The sequence below is a fragment of the Phalacrocorax carbo genome, chromosome 2 (genome assembly GCF_963921805.1).
Source record: "Phalacrocorax carbo chromosome 2, bPhaCar2.1, whole genome shotgun sequence".
NCBI classification, from domain to species: Eukaryota; Metazoa; Chordata; class Aves; order Suliformes; family Phalacrocoracidae; genus Phalacrocorax; species Phalacrocorax carbo.
In genome coordinates, this window is record NC_087514.1 from 43,131,139 (window position 1) to 43,158,142 (window position 27,004).

General features: G+C 41.1%; 1 protein-coding gene and 1 long non-coding RNA gene across 5 annotated transcripts in view; one reads left to right on the plus strand and one right to left on the minus strand.

Moving 5' to 3' along the window:
* The window catches only part of LOC135311919 (uncharacterized), a 28,816-nt gene extending 26,724 nt beyond the window's left edge, over window positions 1-2,092 (minus strand). For both annotated transcript variants that reach the window (XR_010371470.1, XR_010371469.1), the window contains exon 1: window positions 1,745-2,092. This is a non-coding gene — a long non-coding RNA (uncharacterized LOC135311919). The remainder of the gene's footprint in view (window positions 1-1,744) is intronic.
* Window positions 2,093-2,141: 49 nt separating this feature from the next.
* Window positions 2,142-24,680, plus strand: LOC104045795 (DGAT1/2-independent enzyme synthesizing storage lipids). 3 transcript variants are annotated; one of them, XM_064442710.1, is made up of 7 exons: window positions 2,142-2,454; window positions 6,884-7,214; window positions 10,357-10,521; window positions 16,051-16,244; window positions 18,351-18,411; window positions 20,271-20,410; window positions 22,433-24,680. In XM_064442710.1, the coding sequence occupies exons 2-7, from the start codon at window positions 6,887-6,889 to the stop codon at window positions 22,535-22,537; spliced, it is 993 nt and encodes a 330-aa protein (XP_064298780.1). In that variant the 5' UTR covers window positions 2,142-2,454; window positions 6,884-6,886; the 3' UTR covers window positions 22,538-24,680. The 3 variants fall into 3 exon arrangements, with proteins under 3 accessions (XP_064298780.1, XP_064298781.1, XP_064298782.1); XM_064442711.1 differs by having other exon boundaries at window positions 2,142-2,448; XM_064442712.1 differs by lacking the exon at window positions 10,357-10,521.
* The last annotated feature ends 2,324 nt before the right edge of the window (window positions 24,681-27,004 follow it).

Genomic DNA, 27,004 nt, shown 5'->3' on the forward strand with positions numbered 1-27,004 from the left:
AACTGAATCTGCTCTTTGGATTAAAATAAATCCCTCCTCTTCCCATGCTATTTTTCCACAAATATTTCTTGCACATCTAGAGAAGGGAGCAGGACAGACACGTGACCCATTTCCCTGAAGCAAAAAGACAAGAATCCTGTCCTGAAAAAAAATCTCAAATCTGTCCTAAGACACAGGAATGTTTACTTGAACACCTTAACTATAATTGTTGTATGCAGGCAAAAAGACTTTTCTCCCAGCTGAGACTCAACATGCATAGGAGATGATAAACTAAAGCAAATCAAGATGCTGACTGATATGCCTGGACAAGAAGGGGAATTCAATCCATGCAGTCTTACATAGTGCACTCTAAGAATGTAAGCTAAAATTCAAAGTCTGAGCTTGAGTGAGAAAAAGCACTAAAAGAAAGGGCTATCAAATACTACAGTGAACTCAGATGAAGAAGCAAGAAGACTTAAGAGTAATCTGAACGTGAAAGCATTCCTTGCATTGCAGAAATTATGGAGAAGGACTAGACAGGACCCTTCTCCGACCATCCTATCCTATTTTTCAAGTGCATTAGCATCATCAATGAAAACACTTCAGTTATCTGAATTTGCACATTTCAAACTCTATGTCCTCTGATACTTGATGCTGGGGGCTGTGCTGCAACTTGGAACAGAGCACTAGCCTTGGACAGGGGATACGTAATCAGATCACTGATTATTTTTCAAAGGGAGCATTTGAGCCTGGATCTTCTGCATCTCGGACAGCTGTTAACAGTTTGCTAACAAAGTTAAAGTTTTTCACCTTACGGCAGCATCCCTGTATTATCTGCAGCTTAGCTGAAGTGAGCTGGAGTAAAAAATAATTTTATTAGCTGTCTTCTGTCACAGTTGCCTTAAGAGTATTTTCTGGGGTCTCAAGATGATAGACCAAAATATTACTGAGAGACGTGTGCAGCTTTGAATGACATATAATAGTGATTTTTTGAATAAAAAAAAAGTAAGCCCTTTTTTTCCAGAAACATTATAATACTGCTCTAATAAAGAGTAGTTACAATTTTAGAAGTCCCCTCTAAATTTTTACTCTTTCTAGAGCAGTGTTACAGAAACTAGGAGAAACCAGAATTTCTTTTCTTACAAATAGAATTGTAATTGTGAACCAGATTACTCCCCTACTACGCATATTTTCTAGCCTCTCTGTCGTACAACAAAAAAGAAATGAAGACCAGAAAATGCAAATGACCAGTGCCCGCCTCAAAACGTAAGCAGCATTTATGACTTGTTTGGGTGTAGTCTGCGTGATGAACAACGCAAGGAAACCCTGTCTCTTGTACTTTTCGCATGCGAGGTTTATCCAGTTCAAACTACAGGATTTTGCTTGGGGGAAAAATATCCTACTGGTGACACTGGGAAAATAAATTAATTGGACAACAGTGCAAATACAGTCACAGGCATGCACGACTGAACAACCACAGGAGTCGAACAGGCAGAGGATGTAAGAGGCAGCCCGTCAGAGAAGCTTGACAGGCAAGGATCTGAAAGAGCCTGCAGCCAGTTCTGGCGCAGCTGATCTCGCTCGCTGTCGAGGGCACAGTTCAGGGCAGCGTTAGTTTTGGTGACGCTGGTAGGGGAGCTACGTCAAACTGTGTGCCTGGAGCCAAACCTGGTGTAACTGGAATTAGTGTCTTAGATTTATTTTTTCTTTATACATAGATCCAGGAATCACACCCAAGGCTGCAGGCCAGTCAGAAACACCTTACCTTACACAAAAACATGCCCTTGCTGTCATGTCCGCGCTGCAAAGCGTCAGGAACGCCGACTGCGGGCGGGCACCGCTGCCGGCCCCACCGGCACCTGGGGCCGCTGGGGAAGGGGAGCTAAACCCAGGCTTAGCGCTTGCAGCCAGCAGGGAGGCCTCGGCTCAGAGGTAACTGCCGACGGCAGCAGCCGGGCAGAGCATGCGGAACCGGGTTTTGCCGAGCTGCACGGCCGCACGCCGGGCGGGCGGCCCTCAGACACGCCGCACCCGCCGCAGATGTGGGAGGGCACCTGGCGGCCACGGAGCACCGCCGGCCCCGCTCTGGGCTCGCTGCCACCGCCGCCGCCAGGCCCCGCCCCTTCCCGGGGCACGCGCGCCCCCTGGCGGCCCGCCGCCTCTCCCCCGGCCGGAAGCGGCGGGCGGCGCGTGCCGGGCGCGGTCCGGGCGGCTCCCGCCCCCCCGGCGGCGCGGAGTTCCCCTCGCCCCGCCGCCGCCCTCGTTCTCTCCGCGCCCCCTCGCCAGCTCCTCCGGTCCCGCCCGCCGGCGGCACGTGCCCTCCCGCCTCCGCCTCGCCGCGGGGAGCCGCCCTAGCCTGGCCGTCCCGCGGGCACCCGGCCTCCGCGGGGGCGGCGGGCGGAGGAGTAAAACCGGGCCCCGGCAGGGACGTCGGGCTGGAGCTGGAACGGGAGCTGCCGCCGCTGCCAGGTGAAGGTGAGCGGGCGCTGCCCGGGGTAGGGGGTTCCCGGAGGCCCCCGGGCGGGAGGCGGTTGGCGTTGTTGTTGGTCGCCGCCGAGCTCGGGGCCTTGCTTGAACCGGCGTCGGGGAGGGGGAGTGCGGGCAGAGCGCCGTGCGGGAGGGTGCGAGGGGAGGCGGGGAGCGCCTGGCCGCGGCGGCTGGGCTCGGCTTCGGCCCTTCTTGCCAGAGAAAACAAAACTCGACGCCCCCCACCCCACCCCCCAGCCTCCTGCGTAAGGAACCGCCGTCCTGCTGCCCCAGGAGCAAGAAGCTGGGCGGCTCTTGTTTCAAAACAAGGAGAAAACCACACTCAGGCTCCCAGGATCTCCCCAGCTGCAGCTGCCATTAGCAGGATTAGCAGGGCCTTCTGCTTTTTTTCTTTTTTTTTTTTTGTTTTGTTTTTTTTTGGCGTTTGTGGCGGGATTGCAAATTCTAGTAGAAATACTCTCCATTAACTGTGTGACGCTGTGGAAAGCGGTGTATTTCTGCTGGCAGGGGCATGTTGTAGCTGTTGCTTTTCAGTGTATTTCTAGTTCGGAGGTACCGGAGTGTTCTCCAAAGGTTCCGCTTACACATTTCATATACATGCTGAAATCACGCTGCGCATGGCTTACAGCAGTGTATGTTCGTTTCCGTAATTCCTCCTTCTATCATGATCAATATGGTCACAGTTAACCCAGCGTTAACTGACTACAGCTGAAGACTGCTGATGTAGGTAGTTTGGTTAAGGTCTTTCCTGGGTCATACGCTAGAAATCAGTGAAAGGAATGGTGTGTTAGCCTTGTTTCCATTTCACCCTCAACGTAAAGCCTGAAGCGTAAGCATAAGTCAGCATACGCCAGCATTAGTCAAATGAGAAATTGATCTTTTTTATCTAGTGAAAATATGTGTGAGCTCTCCTATTAGGAAGTTAGAACTTACGTGAAAAATATTTAGCTTGAACTGCACGATAGGAAATGTGTTAGTGATGCTGGTTAAGATATGAAGTCCTTTTATGGTATGAGGGTATGCCTTACATGAGAGGGTATGCTCCTGTTACAGAGGGGTTCAGCCTGTAAGCTGGCTAAGGGTGAGACTTAGCAGTACTGCATCCCATTGTAGTTTTTGGGTTTGGATGGTGGCAGGTGTCAGAAAGCCTCTGACAAAGAGGGCAGGATGGTCCCTCTTTTCTTGAACGTGGTCCTAATCAGAGTGACTTTGCTGCTGTTTCTAGAAGACAGTGTGCTTTATCTTGTAATTTTAACTGCTCTGTAAAGTTGGAACACACCAGGTGATGTTATCTGTTAGTAGCATACATGAACTATGTCAGACCTTTATTCAGTGTGGACCATCCTGGTCATGGAGGCAGAATCTGTCTTCCCTTCTTCACTGCTGTTGCCTTTGGTAGGATGTTCAGCCTGGCAGTAACACAAATCACACTTGGGCTTGGATACGGAGTATTTTTGTGGACGTACCGTGGGTGATCAGAACAAATGCTGGACTTGTTACAGCGGGAACAAATTTACAGGGGATAAAGGTCTGGAGGAGGCCTTTATCTGGTGGACGGTAAGTCAAATATGAGTGAAGATAGCTGTCTACATTTTGGGCCACATTAACAAGGCTGTAGCCATGCAATCGAGGAAGTATTTATTACCTTCTTTTCAGGACTTTTGAGACCACAAGTCCAGTTTAGAGCCCTGCAATACAAGAAAGATGCTGATGGACTGGAAAGGGTGCAGGGAAGGGCCACCGACTTTGTTAGGTGTCTGGAGCACGCGGTGTCTGTGGAAGGGCTGAGGGAGCTGCGTGTGTTTAGCCTAAAGAAGAGAGGGCTTAAAGGGGATTTTACTGCTGCTCTTAATGGGTGGTTATGGAGAGGGGTGTGTTAGACCCTTCTCAGCAAAGGGACAGGAGGCAACACGCACAAACTGCAGCAAGGGGAATTCTAACTAGAATAAGGGAAAAACATTTTCACTCTAAGGGTGATCAAGCACTGGATAAGGGGCCCAGAGAAGCCACAGGATTTCCATTCATAGGGATTTTACAAACTGGACTGGACATGGCCCTGAGCAACCTGATCTAACTCCTTAGTTAGCAAGAGGTTTGACAAGTGTTGTCCAATGCGTCTTTCCAATATAAATTATTCTACGATTCTTTTCAAGATGAGGAAGCAACATTGTTCAGAGTAGAGTTGACTCTTCCTGAGAGAAGGCAGTACTTTAGATGTTACCTCTGTGGTTGGCAGCAAAGATGATGTTGGATTTTAGTAGTGCAGAGATATGCAAGTAAACTTATAAAGCTGCAATGATTGCATTTGAGGTTTTGCATCTAAAATTACAGGCAAACGGACAAGTAATATCTTGCAAGGCTGACATGTGTGGACAGGACTTCAAATTTACTTGATGAGGATTTTGTGTTTGGAGAAAGCCATAAACAATTAAAAATGTAATAGGTGGGGGAGTATAAGTAATCTTTAAAGCTATACAATAACCTCTGAGTTTTGAAAAACGTTTCTGTGCTGTAACACATTATCCGTATTGTTCTCTAGCTAGTAGGTGGAGCCACTGAAAAAGTCCAGGCGTAATAATCTGATAAATATTGTGGTGTTGAATGCTAGTCCTAAATCCTGCTTGGTCTCACAAGTTGTGTTTCTTGTACTTGCTGTGGGTGTTTGCTGCCTGACAGGTTCTGGAGTTCAGCTCTGGCAACTGGAATGAGAAAGAGCTTTCTCTTGCTCTCCCACACGCTCGCTCTCTCCCGTCCTTTCCCCCTAATTCACACCCCCAAACACATGTGCATGAAATCAGTGAAGTGCATGTCACTGATGCTACGTGCTTATACATTGCTGAAGAGAAATCAGCTGCTCCTTACATTGTCCTCAAGAACATCCTGAGGAGCAAAATGTTGTAAGCCTGAATTAGTGGAACAGGCACGGATTGTGGGAGCAAAGTCTGTGTCACGAGATCAGCTTTCTTCTCATTAATAGGAATTATCTTGAGCAATGTGGGTAGAGGACGATTTCAAAACAGGAGAAGGAATGTCCTTGCTCTGTTGGAATGGGAGGAAAAACTGAGACTGGGAAATAAGTGAGATGAGTTCTGCTGTAGTACATGTTTCAACATCTTACAGCAAATGTTGAATAAAACTGATCTGCTTGTTGTCATTGGGGTTCTGACAGTATTAGCAAAATTATCTTCTAAATTTCAGTCGCTTGTTGCTTGCAAAAACAGAGCAAGAGTAAAGGAGTGATAGACATATGTCTGTCTAGGCATAGGAACTCTGCAATCATACATGCTATAAGTCACATTTTAATAACAAACCAAAACACAACAACCCCAAGCTTAGATTCTTTCAGAAATTATTACTCTCAATCCATTTCTCTCCGCAAGCCTACAGTATAATTGCAACATGCTTTTCTTCTTGGTTCTGACTAACAGTTGTTTCAGGTCTTGGCCAAAACTTTATTCTAGACTAGGATAACTTTTTCCCCCGCAAGGCATTACTTATGTTGTTCTAAAACTGTAGCAAAGATAGCCAAGCATACAGGTTGTCGCATGGTTGTAAGGTGAAGCGAATAGCAAGTTCTCCCCTAAATCATACGAAGTTAAGAAAAAAAAGTATTGCCTAGAATTATCGGAAGTCTGAAATATCAGCCCAGAGAGGTCTAGCCCTGAAACTTCTTAGATGCTGGCGTTGGAGAAGGGAGGTTCTTACACATAGACACAGGAAAGCCAAAGCAGTTAAAATTTTTAGAGGACTTTCTGTGATGGTTTTTTCCTTGTCCTTTCTGCTGCCTCTCTGCATTGTGCTCTGGGACTTGGCATTTCACTATCTGTATATTTCCAGGTACAGTTAGAGGTCTCAACAGGAGTGAGACTTGCTCATTTGAGACCATCTTCTTCCAGAGTCATCGTATGCTTGTGGTTAGTGGAAGTGTTCAGTAGGCTTTTTATAGCACTGGACTTGAGATTGTGCTATTTCCTGTTGTAGTAAGTGCTCTGGAGAAGGCTTTGAGTGTACAGTGTATTGTATAGAAAAATAAATCAGACTAATCAATACAGCTTTCTGAAAATGGAAAATACCGTACAAATTGGTGTTGATAACAGTGTAAATGTTCTGGATCTGTGTAAGTTGAACAGTTTTTAATGAGTGCAATTTTTATTAGTGCAATCGCTTAATCTCAGGCTGTCGTTCTCTGTTAGAATTGTCAGCATTTTCACTACACAAAAGACAAGGACCAAAAAAATGAAGTAAAACCTTTGCTGTATTAACATTTTATTTCTAATAGGTACTGCTGGGATGTGGGGTAAATGATATATGAATAAAATGCATCAGGGAGAAGTTTTTATGATTAAACAGCATAGGCAGGTTTGTCTTTTTTGAGGATTTATTAATCTTATTAATATTTTTTTTTTTAATTAAACAGGAGATGATAGGTGGAAATGAATCCTGTACTGCAGGACCAATACCTATGTCCTACTTAACCTGCCTGACTTATATATTGGGAGAATGGACTGGTGTGGAGCACATTGAAGATTATCTGAGTTACGCAGTCTACCTTGTATGGGTGCTTTTTCCACTCGCAGTAGTTTTTCTGCTTCCGGGAATTCTTGTCATCCTCTTCTACACTTCCATTATCCTTCTTCATATTTATAAAAGGAAGAATGAACTAAAGGAAGCCTATTCCAATGATTTTTGGGATGGTGCAAAACAAATGTTGGCTACCCTATGGGATGGACATGGAAGAATATGGCACGGTAAGCTACTGCAGAAGCTCTTATATACTGATAATCCTGAAAGGTAAACCGGGAATATCTGATTGTTGTTGCTGTTGCATGAAATCTAAAATTCAGGCCAATATTTTTTTTTCCATTTTATCAATGACTGCCAGTGGTGCCTGGGAGAAAAAGCCATTGAGACTTTTCTGGATGTAAAATTTTTTGTCTTATCACAGAATGGTAGGGGTTGGAAGGGACCTCTGGACATCATCTTGTCGAACCCCCCTGCTTGAGCAGGGGGCACAGGAATGCATCCAGGTGGGTTTTGAATGTCTCCAGGGAAGGAGACTCCACAACCTCCCTGGGCAGCCTGTGCCACTGCTCTGTCACCCTCACAGGAAAGAAGTTTTTCCTCATATTCAGGTGGAACTTCCTGTGTTCCAACTTGTGCCCATTGCCCCTTGTCCTGTCCTTGGCCACTATTGGAAAGAGCCTAGTCCCATCGTCCTGACACCCTCCCTTTAGATATTTACAGGTATTGATGAAATCCCCCCTCAGTCTTCTCTCTTCCAGGCTGAACAAACCCAGGTCTCTCAGCCTTTCCTCATAAGGGAGATGCTCCAGTCCCCTGATCATCTTGGTAGCTCTCTGCTGGACTTGCTCAAGCAGTTCCGTGTCCTTCTTAAACTGGGGGACACAAAAGTGGACACAGTCCTCCAGATGTGGTCTCACTCGGGCTGAGCAGAGGGGGAGGATAACCTCCCTTGACCTGCTGGCCACACTGCTTTTAATGCACCCCAGGATATTGTTGGCCTTCTTGGCCACAAGGGCACAGTGCTGGCTCATGGTCAACTTGTCCACCAGCACTGCCAGGTCCTTCCCAACAGAGCTGCTTTCCAGTAGCTCAGCCCCCAGCCTGTACTGGTGCATGGGGTTGTTCCTCCCCAGGTGCAGGACCTTGCACTTGCTCTTGTTGAAAATATGTTGAAAACAAATGAACATATGTTGAAAATATGCATTTATTTCTTTGCATGATGATGAGGTCTTTCATCCAGTTGAATGTAGATGTAGTTTTTAAAAAAATATTTAATTTTGTTTTTCTTTTTTACTTTTAGAACTACTCCTGGATTTCTTCATTCCAGGAGGATCTGAAATGATTGCTATGTTAAAAATTAGATCATTTAACTATATTGTTTCAGAGTCAATATATGAACACTGGAAGTTAATGCCAGTTCCCTGATAGTTACTATGTCAGCAGGTTAGCATAATTTAATTCCACTTAACCAGCCTTTTACATATAATGCCAAATGATGGCTAAAAGGAGCACTTAAGTGTCAGTTCACTCACTAGTTGCTACTTCAAATTGACTTTAGAGCCCCAAACTGTTACAGAACCCTACTTTTAAAATTTTCTTTCTCTGTATTTTTGACAACTACTTTCTCTACTAGAATGTCAAAACTAAGGGCTCAGTTCCTTGTCCTTCTACTATTATTTCTTTTATAAAGACAGACTTAATAAATGATTTGGCTTTTCTTTCTAAGGAAATCATAAGCCTCTTTCAGACCATTCAGTCTAGATGCAGCTAAAGGAGAAAGAGATGTTTAAGAGCAATTTACATAAAGAACAAATCCTTCTTGAAAATCATCTCTATTTGTTCTCTAGTCAAAGGGAAGCGGGTTTTCAGGGCATTGATAACCAGATGGTGCAGTGGCTGTATCAGATAGGCTTTGTAAGACTAAGATGTAACTTTCAAATCTAGGAAAGTACACTAGATCAAAATCACCAGCTATGTCAAAGAGCTTAAAATGCTCACTTCACAATAAAAAGCTATTTACTTTTTTCATGAGAAAATGACTTTTTTAAGGCCTTGGCTCTTTTCATCCTTAGTAACTTTTTCTTTTTATAAGGTATAACTTTTATTTGCACAGAAAAGATTCTTTTCCAGTCCCTCATTGACAGTTGTGACTTTTTTCTGCCCTGACAGCTGCTTCCATGTTCTCTATACACTTCTCTTACTAAAGAATGAAATGTTTTGTGATAATTTCCCCCGCACTTGGTTAATCAATATATCATAGGAAGAACTTTTCATCCTGAAATCTCAGAGCATTGGGGAAGAAAAACCCAAAACAAACAACAAAAGCAACCCCACATCCAAAAAGCCCAAAATCAAAACCCCAAACTGGTGTGTGATGCTTGTAACTTTACATATATTAAGCAAATATTAGATGTAGGTGTCATTCTGGTTATGACTGGTTGGCATGGAGCACAGTTAGTGATCACTTGGGATGGTACAGATGATATGCTTGCAGTATGTTGCAGCTCCACAGGTATAGAAAGTAAAATAGAGGGAGGAGAGTCAAGAGTACCTTCAGAATTAAAGAAAAAAAAAAATTGAATAGGAACTGCAGCCCGTATTAACTTTGGAAGAAGTGACAGGGCTTGGGTTCCATAAACATGATACTGTAATGCTACTGCTCAGTACTAACTGAATATGTTCTATGCTGATGTGTTTTGATATTTTGTTTTAACTGAATATATTCTGCACTAGTAACTTAATTAGAAACGTAAGTTCAGTAAGAAACTTGTATGTATTTATGTATGTTTCAGTTAAGCATGTAAAGGCCCAGATAGTTTTAGTGCTTAATGATGGAAAAATGGAGCAAGTATAACTGAGGGAAATAACAAAGATAAGCTTCATGCCCTGGAGTAAAAGGAGACAGGTAAATGGGTGTTGTCATGTCAGATCTTCTTAAATGATTACTGGTGGCAATAAACTTTGAAGGGTAAATAATAGCTTGAAACAGTTGAGTTTCACCACTTCTATCCAGTCCTTGTTTTGATTGCTCCTGAATGATTGATTCAGGACTCTAACCTTGAAGACAGTGAACTGAAAATATAAGGGAAAATTTTATAGTTCAAGACAGTGAGACTGGATGTTTCTTTTTCAATTTTTTTTGTTGTTCTTTCTTTAAATATGGCTCTTCTGCTTTAAATGAAACTTATTTCCTGTGAAAGCAACTTAGTAAACGCTGCAAGTCACCTCTTGACTTCTTAGCAGTCACTTTGCTCCTAGACTTCTCAACAGCTATCAGTTTCAGTTTGCCAACTTGCCGCAAGTTAGTTTCTTTGGGATAGAATTGTATCAGACTTTGACATCTGTTATGCCTTCAACTCCTAACAGGTTATGAGCTTCATGGTGCTGAAAATATTCCTGAAGGACCAGGGCTTATTGTGTTTTATCATGGAGCTACTCCTGCTGACTATATCTATTTCATGGCAAGACTTCTTATACAGAAGAAGAGACACTGCCACGTAGTAGCTGATCATTTTGTCTTTAGACTACCAGGTAACATATTTCATTGTAAACAATCAGTTTGAGAACTCTGTGGGTTTTTTTATGGTGTAATTAATAAAAATTGTGCTACAGGAACACAGCGCTCAGAGCAGACATTCAGACAAATTTAGTAGGAGTGTTGAAGTACAGCTGTCTCTCACATGTTCTTTATAAACAAGAATGAGTTTGAGACTGGCCTGTGCAAGAATGGGTCATGTTCCTGGCTGGTCAACACCTTCCAATGACTCTAGGGTGTTTAGAAACAAAGAAAAGGAGATCACAGGAGAAACAGTTGTCTTTGTATTAACCGGTAGCAGAGACTTCAATTAGATGTTTCTTTTTTTAGTAATACAGGCAGAATGAGTGGTGTAACCTGATTAATGGCATTGCTTCCAAACAGTTTATTTCTTAAAGTTGACAATATTAGTCTGGGGAAATGATGTATTTTCATATCCCACCCAGTTGAACCTGTGGAACAGGTTCTGCTGGTGGGCAGTGGAACCTGTCCCCAAGAAGACTGTTCCAAGTAGAATCTTTCTTGGAGGAAAGCTGTAGAAGTGTTCAACAAGTTTGTGTGAAACATGAGGTGAAGCATGAAGAAAATGAAAAAGATGTTTAGGGTGAGACTTTGGCTGAACAGCCTAGTGAAAAACACTGCCCATTGGTGAAATTAATTATGTGAGGAGTTTGCGTTTTGTGTGTGTGAAATACAGTAGTACCCAGTTCTTTTCCCAAGTTCAGGGTATTCTGCAGTGTACTGATGCTTTTAGTGGAAACACCTCATATCAGAAAACTGTCCTTTTGCCAGTATAGTTTTATTTCAGTCTTGATCCCTGGGTGTACCTCTACAACTGCTTTTGCCAACTGACTAGGATTTGTCAATTGATTATCAAATCTTTTGTGCACAGCTGACTAACGTAACCTATTTTGTGATTTAGATTTGGCTCCATATTATATCTATTAATACTTATGCACAGTTGTTTATCAAATGAGAGATTATTTTGGTTTTCTCCATTTCTGCTTTAAATTAAGGTTCTAAGTATGAGTATACTTATGAGTCCCCCAACTATTGTTTAGTAATATTGCAGAGACATACAGTGTCTAGCTAACAGGTGGTTTCTACTGGCATACCTCAGGGATTGATACTGGGACCAGCGCTGCTTCATGTTTTTATTGCGCACCTGGATGAGGGGTTAGAATGTGTTCACAGGAAGCTCGCTGATGATACCAAACTGGGGGAGCAGTTGATACACTGGCGGTTAGAGCTGGTGTTCAGAGTGCCTTCACAGAAATGAACTGGCAGAAATATCCCAAAGTTCAGCAAAAGCAAATATTAAGTGGTGCATCTGGTATGGAGCAATCCTTTGAGACAGTACCCTGGGTGGAAGGTGGCTTTGCAGGAAAGGACTTTAGCATTCTAGTGGACAAGTTGAACGTGAGTAAGCAGCATGCTTTTGCAGCATAGAAAATGAACTGCATACTGGGCTTTTTTTAGCATGAGTGTAGCCAGCAGGTTGAGTGAAGAAGTTTTTTCCCTTGTCTTGGCACCTGTGCAAGCACATCTCACAATATGGTGTCCAGTATGAGACAGATTTTGACACAGTAGGGCATGTTCAGTGGATGACTGGGGACTGGAGCACACAATGTATGAGGAGGGGCTGAGAGAACTGGACTTGTTTGGTCTGTACCCGATAAGGGTGGGGGAAGTTATTGCTGTCTTCAGTGACCTAACGGAAGGGTGCAGGGGAAAGGGAGACAGACTCTTCTCACAGGTGCACAGTGATAGAATGAGAAGCAACAGAGACAAGTTGCAACACAGGAGATTTTTATTAGATGTGTGGAAAGGTATTTTACCATGAAGGTGATCAGACGCCTGATCAGATTGCCTAGACAGGTTGGGGAATCTCCAACTCTGGAGACTTTCAAAACTCTGCTGGGTGAGGCCCTAAGCAGCTTGATCTAGTTGGACCCGCTTTGAGTGGGAGGTTGGACTAGCTGACCTTCAGAGGTCCCTTCCAACCTACATAATCCTTTGGTTCTGTGAATGAATTAGGGCTATTCAAGGAAGACAAGCCCAAAGAGCCCAGATAATGTTCTGGATTCTGTTTCAAAATCTGCCCAGTAATCTATGACTGGCAACCCAGATAGACACCACTTCTCTTGTGAATCAAACCAGAAAGACTGCAGTAGTTTTATCATAGTACTAAGGCTGCTTAATCTTGATTAAGGCTTCAAATTAAATTGGATGCCTTTTCAGAAGACGTTCCAGTTAACCAAAAATTATTATGCTCAATGCAGGAGAAATGAGGGGGTGGGGTGAGGGGTGGGTTTCAGGAGTCTGTAGGCTGTTAGACACACTTGGGTTAGATAATTTAATGCTCCTTCTGTTTTTATGATTTTGAATCTCCTGTGAATAGCTGTGAGGATGGCTTGTCCCATGAATCTGAATCTCGGGGCCATGCCAGTAGGCAATTGCAAGTACATGGTCTCATTGCATCATTGGGCACTGCTGTCCTGAGTTAACTGGAGTGTGTTTGTAAAATGTTGCTGTGCTTCCTAAGGGATGCATGAGCCTGCAGGGGGTCAGACATACCTCTCCCTACTGCTTAGTCTTGAAAGATATTGATAATTTATGGAAGGGAATCTAACCTAAAAGGAGACCTCCTAGAGATAGCTGGAGATTCCTGTTGAACATTGCCTAACGCCTTTCTTTCATGTTGATGCAAAAGGAGATTATTTCATTGTCTCAATTTATACTGTATCAATACGATGTATGCTTTTGTTGCTTATGTTTTGGGGCAGAAGGATATGAAATATGGTCCTGCAGCTTCTTTTTTTTCATTTTTTGTTCAAATATTGGAGGTTAGTCACAGGAAAAAAACCCAAAACATTCCAATGGTTTCTGGTTCTTTTAGATTCTTAGCTGTGTTATGATCAGGATTATATTGATTTCTCTAAGGTTGCGTTAAGAGAAAAATCTTTCCCTGAAGAGTGCAGTGAGGACTGAGATTTTACTTGTGTTCTTCTCCATCACCCTCTGCTGTAGTATGGGCCACGTCTGCTTCCTACAGCCATGTGGGAGCTCTCTTTAAAAGGTTGCCTGCTATTTTAGGGATCTAAGACAGTCCTTCTCCTGTAATGCTCCAGAGGAAAGGAGCAGTGGCTTCTTGTCTGTTACATACACAAAGCGTTGCAAAGTGTCTTGTGGACTAGATGTTCTGCGCATAACCACGCACGCGTACCTACTGTTGCAGAAGGTTGGATTCAGTGGTCTAAATGATTCCTCTCTATGTCGTGGTCCTAAAGGTAAACCATAGAAAAACAATTACATCCTTGCCATCTCACTACCAGGTAGCTGACAGCCCCAGTGTTACAGTCACTGGGACTAAGTTAGAGAAATGTGTGCAGTGCACTTACTGAGATAAGCGCTAAATGCATTACTGGGTACTCTCCAAAGAGTTTTCAAACACTGGTGTGGACACAGTATTGTGGAAAATAGGAGAAGAGTGTGTTGGGGCAAAGGGCAGAGTCCAGGTTGAACTGTGGAATAAAACAAATTTTTGACTTCTTGGTGTTTGGAAAAATTACCATTCCTTCATGCTCTGGGAGGCTGAAAAACTGTATTTAGGTAGTTTTGGGAGCTGTTATGTTGTTTGAAGTAGAAAAATAGATTCTTGGATACTTTGATGTAGCAGCTAGGTACTACCCCAGTGTTTCTTCTGACTCCATGATGACCTGTGCAGTGGGCATAGAGTACCCTGGATGTCCCTTCAGGGCCACTGCACTAGTTCCTGTTTCTCTGCTGCTCTAACAGAGCCAGGTTCTTCGTCTTTGCTACTGGCACAGAGATATTGATAGTAATGTATGATCTGCTGGCTAGGCTATGATGTACAACTCAGAATATAAGGTTTATACTAAAAGTCAAGGCAGGAAATACAGCTGAGAAATTTTCTGGAGACTTGGAAACCCACCCCACCACTAATCTGTATAACAAATTTTTGCCTGTATGCTGTCTATATTCTGTTCTTTTTTTTTTTTTTTGGACCTATGAACTGGACAGACCCATGGTGTTGCTCTACCACACACCATCCCACCCCTCTTCCCCAGCATGTCCAATGCAGACGGGAAAACTATCTTCACAGCTTCTGCTTCCTTGGAGTCTCTCTGCTCAGCTCAGCACTTCTCACGACTCTCTTGTCTCTCTCCTGAACTCACTGACAGAAAGGGCTTAGAGGCAGGCAGCTTCTTATCACCAGGCACATTCCAGAGAGCTTGAATTAGTTTGGGAATGTAAAATATTGTAAAAACCACCTACTGAAAATCCCACAAACAAAAGCACCCAAAAGAAATTAAATTACTTTAGGAAAACTCTATTTCAGGTGTCCTCTGTGCAGATGCTACTAGATGAAGACCGCTGGTGTCATCAGCAGTATGTGAGGCAGGCACAGCAGAATATGAGACAGGTGTAACACAGCTTGTGTTCTGCTGTCATGTTTACAGGCAGATCCTGATTGTATATGGGTGTAAATCAAGAGTAATTATACTCACACCAACCACAAAGACTAGTTAGAGGTCACAGTTTAGTTAAGAATAAACTAATGATATGCTGCCTCCTGCTTTCCTTTCCAACTCCTTAGTTTGTGCAGGCTGTAAGAGCAGACAGATCTCTGTCTTAACTGAATTTGGACTCTTCTTCAGTGTGTTCATAGTAACAACTATTCATGTATTAATCTGAGCTAAAAAATGAAGATTTGTTACTGAGGGACAAACTCAACTAGATCAGTTCTGTGTCCTTGTCTATGGCTGATAAAGTGGTTTGCCTCAGTGTGAAACTTCAAGAAAGAGAAGTAATCTTTCCCATACTGCTCAGTCATCTAAAGTTCCCATTTTGGTATGCAATACTTACAAATATGTATACATTTAGAATTTATTGAACCAACTGAACGTGATTGATTTCCTGCAAAGAGAGGTTTGTCCTAGTTATGTTCTTTCACATTAGACTAGTTGTCTAAACTGACAGGTATGCGCCCATTTGATGCTTGTAAGCAAAATTTTCTTCTGCTGTTCCTTGAAGAGTAGGGTCAGTATGACATTTCAAATTCAAGATGATATGAGGAGTTTATGTAACTTTACTGTTTAAAACTGGTATTTGCTCTTGTGGCACTTTATTAGGACTGTGCTACATTTGAAAAGTAGAACTTGGGCAAGGAGCCAGTGCCCTGGAGCTGACTTAAGTCCTTTGAAGGGACACATGAAAGATGTCAGGGAGTGCTTGCCATTTTTTTTCCAGTTTAGTCCTGATTGTGAGATAGCACCCTACTTTATAATGACAAAAAGCCACTGAAAACCCTAAATCTTCAACTTTTTAGACTGAACTTTATAAGCAGGACTTAATGCTTCAGTCCCTCTAGAAACATCTTTGATTTGGGATTATAGGTCATTAGACAAATAAGTTTTAGCCATTGCGTTCTGGGTTGGGAATCTGTACTCACCGGTAGTATGAATTAATGTTTTCTAAATTAATATTATCTTACCCTACAGGTTTTAAAATATTACTTGATGCACATGGAGTTATGCATGGACCAAAAGAAGAATGTGTCAGTGCTCTGAAGAAGGGCAATCTGATAGCCATTGCTCCAGGTGGAGTTCGGGAAGCACTCTTTAGTGATGAAATGTATACTATTATCTGGGGTAATCGGAAGGGCTTTGCTCAGGTGGCCATTGATGCAAAAGTGGTAAGTATGACAGATCACAGAAGAGAAGCAAAGAGTGCTAACTTATTCGTACTTCCTTCCAGGGAAAGCTGTTTTGGTTATCATGTATTTGGTGTTACATTGCTGAGTGTCATGAGTATGGTCTACTTGCACTCATAACTGCGTTTCAAGACTCTTTTTGCTTGCTTTCGATACGAAGGCTTTGGAGTCAGCTAAAAATAGTGTGGCCAGGAAATCCAGAGTTCAAAAGAATGAGAGTTGAAACCCAGGACAGTTTCTACATTACAGGCTTGTGCTGTTTTGCACATACCTGGTCAGGATTGTGACAGCTCGACCCCTGACCAGGATGGTTAAGAAGCAACCATACATCAACACTTCTGTTTTCTGTGTTGCTGAAGCATACTGTAACCCAGCACAGTATAGCCTCACTGGTGCTATGTGCTGTATTGGCGGCATTTTATGGTAGTAAGGGATGTCTAGGGCATACAGCAGCATGTATGTTCACTAGTGTGAACTCTCTCTTCAGTTCTAATATATATGTGCTTGGTCAGCAGGTAGATAATTATTCATATGGGACCAAATGTGAAAGGCACATAAGAATATGATACTTTTGAATCATAACTATTTTAATAATTTTCAGAGTCCCTCTCATTCTATATTTGTATTTGAAAGACATGCATATGTCCATAGGTCTGCATATACCTAATTTGAAAGTAAGTCTCACACTAAGAGTTTTGTATTTAGATACTGTCAAAGAGAGACTGGTTAAATCTCTGGATTTTACACAGAAATAAAATACTTTAAGACCCAAATTTAAGTGTGTGTCACTGTTCTCAGGAGGAAAATAACACTGTTTAAACAGGATATTTGAAACAGATGTAGATTTTACTAATGTATTGTAATAGGTTAAGAGAGGCCATACTTGGGATTCAACTATGGTTGTACTAGTTATATTTATTTTACTGAATGCATGTTTAATTTCCTTTATGCGCTCACAAAGGTCTTGCAGCTTCATCTCCCCCCAAAAAAACCCTGAGAAATACAGTAGAATAGGAATAGTGTCAGAGGCAGGCTGCAAGTGGTGAAAATATCTCTATTTAGATTAAAGATGAACTTTAATCGTAAGCATAACTTCTCATGGAAAGAAAAATGTGTTTAAAAATAGGACCTTCAGCTTCTTGAAGTTGTTTTATTTCAGCAGTTTGCCAGAATTCTTGTCATATAAACCAACTTGGTACGTACAAAAATCTCTACCTCTACGTCAAAAGTAAGATGTTCCGAAGAAGATGGTTCTAGAATAAAGAAGTTTGTCACCATTCAGTTTAGGCAACTGCACTTCTTTTTATTCTCTATAGTTGCATTGGATTATTTACAGGCTTCCCCCAACAAAAAACAACTTGATACCTGTCAGAAAAGTTTCATTTACTAGCTCATCTCCATGCTTGTTTAAACAAGTTTGAAAATCCCATAGAGTTCTGTATTTCTGATGATGCTATGTACAGTGAGTACATACTGTAAAATTATAATTAAAAACTTCCTGTAGTAGTCGACCCTCTCCTGGTTCTTGTAAATCTTGATAGCTGTTTTCAAGTTCAAAACCAGCAATAAAACTTTGAAATATTCGAGACCATTCCAAATATTCATCAGCAGAAATAAATCATGGACATATATTGAATATGACACATCAAGTGTGAAGCAATACAATCAGCATAGCGGAGATGAATCAGACAAGTTTAGGGTTCCAATCCTGTGAATTCCTCCCTTTGAGCGTAACTACAAATTAGGTAAGAGGTTTAACTATTGAAGTCACAGCCTGTGTTGCACTTAAGTGCAAACACTGCTGGACGAGGGGAGGCCTAAATGCTCCATAGGTTCTGAAATCCTGGACTAATTTGAGAAAATGGACTTGCTGAAACAGTGACTCACTGAAATCTCATGGTATTCTCCAGCTTGAAACCTCATAGCAGAGGGTTGCGGAAGAACTTAAGAATACTTGTTTTGCTCACTGTATGTCCTTGTCTGAGAAACACTTCTGAAATTAATTTGCTTGTTGAGTTTAAGTGAGGTAGAAGTTTTTTAGACAGTGCTATCTTCATTAAATTCTTAATTATTTTTTTTCCCTCCTAGCCCATCATTCCAATGTTTACACAAAATGTTCGAGAAGGCGTTAGGACATTAGGAAGAATAAGTAAGATATTTTCTATTTTTTTGTAGTTTATTTTTTCCATATATGTTTAGCCTATCTCTGTAGAAATAATCCCCATATATATTTGACACAGGCTTGTTTCTGGAGGTTTCCTCTCCGGTAGAGTTCAGAGATATTATTAGGATTTAATATCAGCATTAGACATGGTATTGGCTCATCTAAGTTACTCTCCACATAATAGTGTCCCTTCATAGAAGCAGTAGGAGAAAGGAGCCAGAAAAAGGCAAACGGATTTAGAGCACTTTTTTTCTCTGCTTGTATCTGCTAGGCCAACTCTAGGCTTTCTGCTGTCTGTTAAGCAACAAAGCAAACAAGTTTGCAGCTGACCTGTAATTTCTTTAAATGTCCTCCTAAAGCTCTGTGCTTACACCTCTACCTGTACTTAAACTGCAAATGGTTTGAAATATATTTAATCTATAGTTGGTTTACTATTCAGCACTAGACCTGTGGTTCCTCACAAAACTTTGCATTTGCCTGCTTTCTTTCCTCACCTCTGTGGGACTCCAGCCAGCACACAAATAGATGTCTGAAGGGTCCACCTCTAGGATGATTAGGTGCCCACATCTCTGCTGATCTGCTAGTGTTAACCCCCCATTTTTTTGTGTTCTCCAATTTACTATCTAGCAGAAAGGGCCTGAACAGTCTCCTTCATGCCACATGTTCTGCCTCAAGTATGGCATCACCATCTTCATCAGAGGACTGCAGGGCAAAACAGTTCTGTTTCTCTCCCCCTCTAATTAAAAGCTATATATTGCATGGAGAAAGCCAAGGCATCAGATGTAGACGTGCAGAATAATTCACACGTTTGTCAGGTTGTACAAAAATAAACAGCAATTAATTATTGCTCTGTTCAGGAGAATCTTCCCAAACAAGCAGAAATTGAAGCCAAAATCATGCATGTTACTTGTATTCTACAGCAGAGGTGCTAGAGGAATTGGATTGTATTGGTCACTGGAGGTGTTACTCCAGTTTCAGTAGTTTTGGAATATTCTTTGTTCCTATAGATTATGTACAGAAAATTCCGCATCTTGGTCAGTAGGGATTTCTTATGCCAGCCCCTTAGTTAAAGGAATTTGTCTAAATTTGGGAGAGAGAATATCAGCACCCATTCTGCAAGGAATCTGTTTTGGGTGCATTTGGGTTAGATGATTAGAAGGTGGCATGTGGGGAAGATGATGTGTCCTCTTAGAGCTGATTGAAATACCTGGGTTTTTTTCTCTCTCTTTATATTGTTTCACTGTAACCAGTGTGTGATCTGAAAGAGCAATTTAGTGTTTTAGCATGACTGGCGTTTAGGCAGATTAGACCATTTCTGATCCTCTAGACCTCAGCAAGACTGAACAGAACCGCTTTCCAATAGTAGTTTCTTATGCTAACCTGTAAAATTAACTGAATTGTAACCTCTATTGTGTAGCATTTCCTTCCTCTCCAGAGAGGCAGCTACTGGATTTTTCTTCTCTTCTTCCTTTTCTTTGCAGCTCTTCTTTGGAGGAGAGATTTCACACCAAGTTAGGGTGGAAACAAGTCTGATGTTAGCATTAACACATCACATCTTTTAGGAAATGGAAGTCAAGGGTAGAATAGCAGTTGAGATGACACGTTTGAGAATCTGGGTCAGGGGCTGAATTACTTGACAAGCTGTCGCAAAGGAGTGATTTAGATGGCTTAAGGAATCATCGTCAAAGGTATTAGCAAAAGTGGTTTTAATATGATGTTGTAAGTTTTAAGACATATTGGGGAAAAAACCTTTACAGAATAATCTCAGTCTCTCTCTCTCTCCCCCTCCCACCTCCCCTTTTCCTTCTGCTTTTCCTCTTGCCCTCAAATTTTTTTCACATTAGAAATACTTAGGTCACTATATGAACATATTAGATTGCCAGTAGTTCCTGTGTACGGTTGGTTTCCAGTCAAGCTTCGTACATTTATTGGAGAACCCATTCCATACGAACCAAATATAACTGCTGAGGAACTAACTGCGAAGGTAAGATAGATATGCATATATGTATTTAAAATACTGACTGTTCTGATAGAAAACACTGGAATATTCTTGTCAAGTGTTTTCTGCGTTGGTGCTAGTTATAGGAGGTGGTGGAATCATGGTAAACTTTGGACCTGCTTAAGTCTGAATGCCCTTCTTAAATGATACCTTTTTATTACTACACCTTATGGATGTTCTAAATCTTTTAAAGTCAATACTGCACCTTGTATTTGCTTCCAGAAACAACGTGCTTTAGGGACTGAAGAAGGTCAGTCAGATAAGACTGCTCTGGGTTGATAAAGGCATAAGCACTTCACCCAGAGAAAATGTTCTGGTTCTTGGTCTTTTCAGAAAGATACCAATGAAGCCTTTCAGATATAGCAAATCTGTGTTCACAAACTGTTGAAATTCCATACAATAAAAAAACTAAGGTAAATAATTTCATTGCTTTGTACAGTGTGTTTCCATTTCTATTTTCTCCAACTTCTCACCCAACAAATTAACTTTTGAATGTTCCCCTAGTTCAGATGTAGGTGGTTTATAGAAAAGATTGTCAGGACTTCATGTTCATTCAGTTTATTAATAGATTTCACAGAGCAGAGACATAAACAGTTAAGTGATGGAGCAGTCAGATGGAGGGGGCTGAAATAGCCATTTTTGAAAGCTCCACAGATGGTCACTTCTAGCATTCTGAAAACTTCACTTAGAGACTTTTCTTCTTGACCACGCAGGTGTCAGTTCAGTTGTCTCTCCTTATCTGTTTACCCTCTGATTAGATTGCTGCCAAATGACATCTTAAAGTGTTTATCTGCGTTATCTTATGCCCTGGTTATAGAAAGCTGATTGTTTCTTTTGGGGTTTTAGTCTGACAGGACTTCAAAACTGTTGGCTTTCAGGAGAGAATGTGTGTTTAAATGACTTTCAAAAGTGCTTTGGCGTCTTATAGTTGTGCCAACCCTTGCTTGCTTCTGACTTAAGTGTAAATTCTGCCCCTAGAATGTGAGTCCCCTAGAATCCTAGTTAGAGTGATTTTAAAGTTGTATCTCATGTTTCAGGGTATGGCACAGTATGCATTTTCCCATCTATATAGAGAAAGTTAAGCTCAATTTTTTTTAGCTAATAGAAATTTTAGATCTGTGGAGACACTTAGGGCCAGATCTGTAGAGAGGTGTGGGCAGGAATCTTCTCCCAGGACTTAACAGTTGATCACATACTTCCTATAAACAGTGGGAGCTTGTACCAAGAATCAGTTTTCCCTTTGCTGACCACTGGTTTATAAAGGCAAATAGTTCTCTGTTCTACCTCTAGCCTTTAGAATTCAGTGGTCTGTGCTTCTCTAGGCAGAATAAGAAGGTTACGGCATGTCCTCCCCGTAGCTTTTGCATATTGCACTGATTTTGAATGTTCCCCATAGAGCTTTTATATAATAAGAATGGCTGCTGTTAACTTCCTGGCCTGCTACATTTTTGAGTGACAGTGAATGCTGTTGCCATATGCAGTATTTTAGGTGTGGTCTAAGTGTGCTTTAAAGGACGAGCTCCTTTAGGGGGCTTGGGTGCAAGGATAATTACTTTGTACAAGCCAAATGTGCTGAGACACAATTGCATTTCCAGTGCTGCTTCTGAGCGTGTGTAGGAGCAAAGTTCTCGCATACTGGAAGAGTGTTACTGATGCAAACCTGGGCATGGGCAGAAGTTTCTGAGTTGCAGTACAGCACCAGGTGCTGACATGCTTTATAGATCTAGGCCTCTTCATTAATTTACTCCATTGTCATTTTACCGTTGTGTATCTCTGATAGAGCTTGTGAACGCAGCTTCCAGAGATAAAGGTACTAGTCTGTTGTTCTGTTTCTTGGCAGTGATCCCACAAACACATCCTGTGGGCTTAAATATGGAAAAATAGTATTTTGAACTTGCAGTAGTTCTGTGATATTTGAAAGGATGAAAAACAGCCTAGAAATTGTGTTAATGTGTGGCAATATAAAGATGAGTTAATCTGACCAAAAACTTGTCTCTTTCCTTACAGACAAAAGCAGCACTTCAAGCTCTAATAGAAAAACATCAGAAAATACCAGGAAATATATTTAGGGCTTTAATGGAACGATTTCAAACACAAAAGAAAGAAGATTAAGGTCTTCTGAAGAAACTACTATTTAATTATAATATTCTTAAAGTCATATTTGTAACTTATTCATTCTTCTAATATTAAGTTTTAAGTACTGGCCTAATGATACTGCTGTATAATTTAAGATATAAGACAATTTCCCTTGCCCTTCCTCCTGCCCAGTATCAATCTCAGGAACCCAAACTTCAAATCATTCATAATGGGGCAAAGCTTAGTTTTTGAGAAATGCATTCCTACCTTGAAAGTGGCTTTTTTTCTTCCCCCCAGAAATGACACTGCAAATCTTTATGTACGTGGTCACCTGTCTACCTGTCTTTTTTTTTCTTTGGTGTCCTGTCTCCCCACTGCCTTTTGCTCTTTAACCTGAATGTTAGGCCTGCTGTAGAGCTACAGTCTGATTGTCTTGGTTGCCATCACTGCAACTAGGTTTTGCAGGCCAGATTAATGCCATACAGCATTTATGAAAAATTTCTTTAGGTTGTTACTCTTGTGCTGCTGGAAAACAGCCAGCTTTCTGGGGCCTGCAGAACCTGTAGCTATGCCTGCAAAACCTACAGTGGAAGATGTTTAGTTTTACTGCGCTAAGCTCAGTAAGAGTTCGCAGGAGTGAAAATTCATTTGAGAACTGCAGTGAACCACTTCGATGCAGTGAAAGAGAACCCTACAGCACAGCTGCTATTCCAAGCTCAGCCATGTTGGATGCCTGCCCTTGAGTAGAGAATTGTCCCTTACACTTCTCAGTGAATCTGCAAATCAAAAAAATGAGCCAAGCATTTAAACTTTGAGACGTGGAAATGAGAGTACTGTTCGGTAACATGAGCTCATAAAGCTTTATTTTGAAGGAAATAAAAAATTAGTGCAACACTCCTTTTAAAAATAGTAGTTCTTTTCAAAAGCAGGATAAACATTCTCCAATACCCTTTAAATCTAGTATATGTTTAATCTGTTAACTGTGTGTGAAGAATATGGGTGTTTATTTACATAAGTTATTAAATCAGTGTTGAGAGGGAAATCCTAAATACTTTCCTTACGGGAAAACAATTGGATGAACAGGAAAGAGTTGCAGGATTGGACTTTTGTGCACTTACAGTAAATTATATTATTATGCTTTTTTTTTCTGAACTAAAGGCTATGCTTTTATTGTCCAGATAGGAAATACCTGAAATATTTCTTCTGTTTGCCAGCAAGTTTAATCTACAGTTCTTAAATTAACATCTGGGAACTCTTTAGTTTTGGGATGAGGTCAAATTCCTTAAGGAAAGGCAAAAGAGATTTTTGCTATATTACATGGTCTTCTTTCAATATTGTTGGGGTTTGACCTTTTCTTAAAAAAAGAAAACAACAAAAAAACCCCACATTTTGAAAGAGCAGTTACATTCAACTTAGTATCCATTCCTCCCACCATTTAAGCACATGCTTTGCTTTATACTCTTTTAAATGTATAAATTAGTGAGATTCTGTAAGTGCATGAGGATGACACTGTTAGAAAAATATCACTTTATGGGAAGGTTTACAAAAAGCAAAAAGTGTACTTATTTTATGATGTTATTTCATATCAAAAGCATTTTATGTGGTGGTGAATTAAATTTTAAAGCTTGGGGAAGAATCATGTTATATAAAAGCAGATGCCCATTTTGAAGTGTTTTAAATGACTTGGGTTTTGTTCGAAGGCAAGATCGTGTTCTTTTTAATTTATCGGAACGTTTTTAAAAAATATTATGTTAACACAATATGTCGTTAAAAGTCATAATGCCAAATTCCTACATCGGAGTATCACTTCAGTATGGCTTTGTTTTTACTGTCCATCTTGAGGAAAATGTACATCAGTCTATATTGTGAAATTCTGAAAGGTACCTGAACGTAGTTTGTGTTAGAGGTTGCATATGTGTAAAAGAAAACTCAGTCTGAAAGGTTTTGTTATACGTGAACAGACCTTTGTGATCTGAGAGTTTGTATAATTTATTTTAGTAAATATGTGGGCTGTTTGATGCAGTTCTGTCCCTTTAAGTATTGAAAGATGAGTATAAAAAATGAAGGGCAGTATTGGTACTCTTTGTGTTCATATTTGTATAGGCCTTTCATATTTATTTCTCTATATAAAATAATGTATAGAAGACACCTTTCGAATAAAATTGACAACTGGAGCAGGCTTCTGAAGTTTTGTGTTGTGTTTGAACTAAATGAAATTACAAGACAGCCTGTCTTGCTGAACCTTCAGCGGGTTTGAGCAGTGCGTAATACCCTTGAGAAGCTCTTCTTCCCTAGTGTCTGAATAAGGGGTGGAAGGATCAAAGCCCCGGAAGGAATGAATTAAAGGAAAAATAATGCAGACAACAGCGGAATAAAGGGCAAGAGTCACGTAAACAATAAGATCTGGGTTTTAATAGTTGTGATCAGTGCGGCAGGAGGCCTTAACAGGCACTGCAATACCATTAGGGTAATAATGTTAAGTTACATTTAAGATTCCACAACAGAAAATGTGTCATAAATACTGACTAGTGAGGTTTATTTGTACATATTTCGTGTGTGAATGATTTCCCTGTTTATTTCATTGAAAAAGGGCAGATCTCGAGAGAGACAGGTAAGGCTACAGACCAGGCTTCCTTTTAGCTGATTTGGTTTATTGTGTGTTAGGGAGAAGCATTTGATGGAAGTTTTAGGAGCGTTAGACTAGACTGCTGATTGCCTGGTTAGCCTTTGGAGTCGCTGAAGGCATTGCAGGTTTTTCTGTGCGTACAGCATAAACAGGATGTGCACTTTTAGGTTGTTTGGAAGTAAAAATTGACTGACTGCTGTACTGACAGAAATTTGTCATTATCGCTCAGCAAGACCCAAATCTCCTACTGGCCAATTTACTGTCCTGTTGTGTAATAGCAGAGCTCAGTCTGAACATCTATTATTAGGATGCTTTCATATGATATTAATCACCGCACATGCAAGGTAGAGCTGTTAATCAGCATTGTCAACACAATTGTGCGGTTCATCCGGTATTGGGTTTGCTGTACAAGTATACCATTATGTTGCTTCATCCTATTACTCTGTAGATAAAGATGCAGCTATGGTGGCACTTAACTTGTTAGCTCTACAGTGCTTAATCCCTATTAAGCCTATCATAGATGCTAGACTGCTTTTTTTTTTGGTGTATGTTATTTTTGCTTTTTTTGAGTGATTTTGTTCTGCTCAGATGGTTGCGAATTTACCACTTACTCCCTTGAATTTTGTCACAGCAAGCATTGAATGCATACGATATGTTGCTTCCTGAAACATTTAAAAATGGTTATAATAATTTCTTTGTGTCAGAAAATTGGTTACAAAAGTGTAGTAAACTTCTGAACTTTAGGGAGAATTTTTTTAAAAAACAAGTGTTCGCTTGCACTTCCTGCTTTTGTGTGCGTGTCTGAAATACTGCAAGGAGGTAAGATGCCATTTGGAATTAACATCAGGCTGCGTATACATAAGGCAGACCCAGGGCTTTTTTTCCTACCACAGAGCTGAGTCTGCTGTTGTAGAGCAGACCCTATTGCACCAGGCCTTGTGTTGCAGCCATCACATGAGAGAGCGCCCACCACTCCCCGCTGTCCATTCTAGTTACTAAAGTGAATGATTCTTTGCCTTTGGCTTGTGTTTTCTAGCTAAACCCACTGCATGCTCTGGAAACGTGAGATGCCAAAGTTCTAACAAAATACAGAGGGGAGTATTGTATTATTCATAGAAGATCTGAAATGCTAAAAAAAAAAAAAGGGCAAGAAATGGAACCATTTTTACCTAATTCCTTTCAATGGGAAACAGTGTGTGCCAAACATCAGGGAGGGTAGGAATTTACCCTTTTGTGTCATCCTCACAGGGAATTTGTGGCAGGTGAATTGGGATAAGTCCTGTTGCTGGTGTGGCTGATCTTCATATATTCCAGACTAGGGCTTGGTTTTCTTCCAACAGTGTTTTCTTATGGTCAGGTCTACGCTGTGCTCAGAGCAGCTCCAGTCTTCCTTCAGTTACTTTTTAAGTGGGAACAGAAACAGAGACCTCTATGAACATTAGTTAGTTCTCTTTTTGACCTATTTGAAGTGTACCAAAGGTACCTAGAAACATGTCTGAGCTCCTATTTCAACTGCTGTGATGGAGCTGACATCTCTTTCAGACACTTCTTTAATGATCAGATTTCTCTGTACCATATAAAAGCTACTCTCCTGACAGATCCATCAAAGCTTTTGAAGTGTCCTCTCCATTCAGAAATGGATTATTTTTCTTTTGCCCATCATGCAATGGATTAATTTTCTTAACTGGCGGGCACAGCAGTTGCAGGCTTGCTTGATTAATGTTTTTACCAAAGTTTTCCTCATTCCAGACAGACTTTTTGGTATCTTGGTCTTGCTTTGTGAGTACAACCTTGTGCGAAGAGGCTGACTGCAACTTGGTTCAGTCCCTGAATGCGTTAATGAAAATATAAACCAAGCCCCACAACTGAAACGAGCA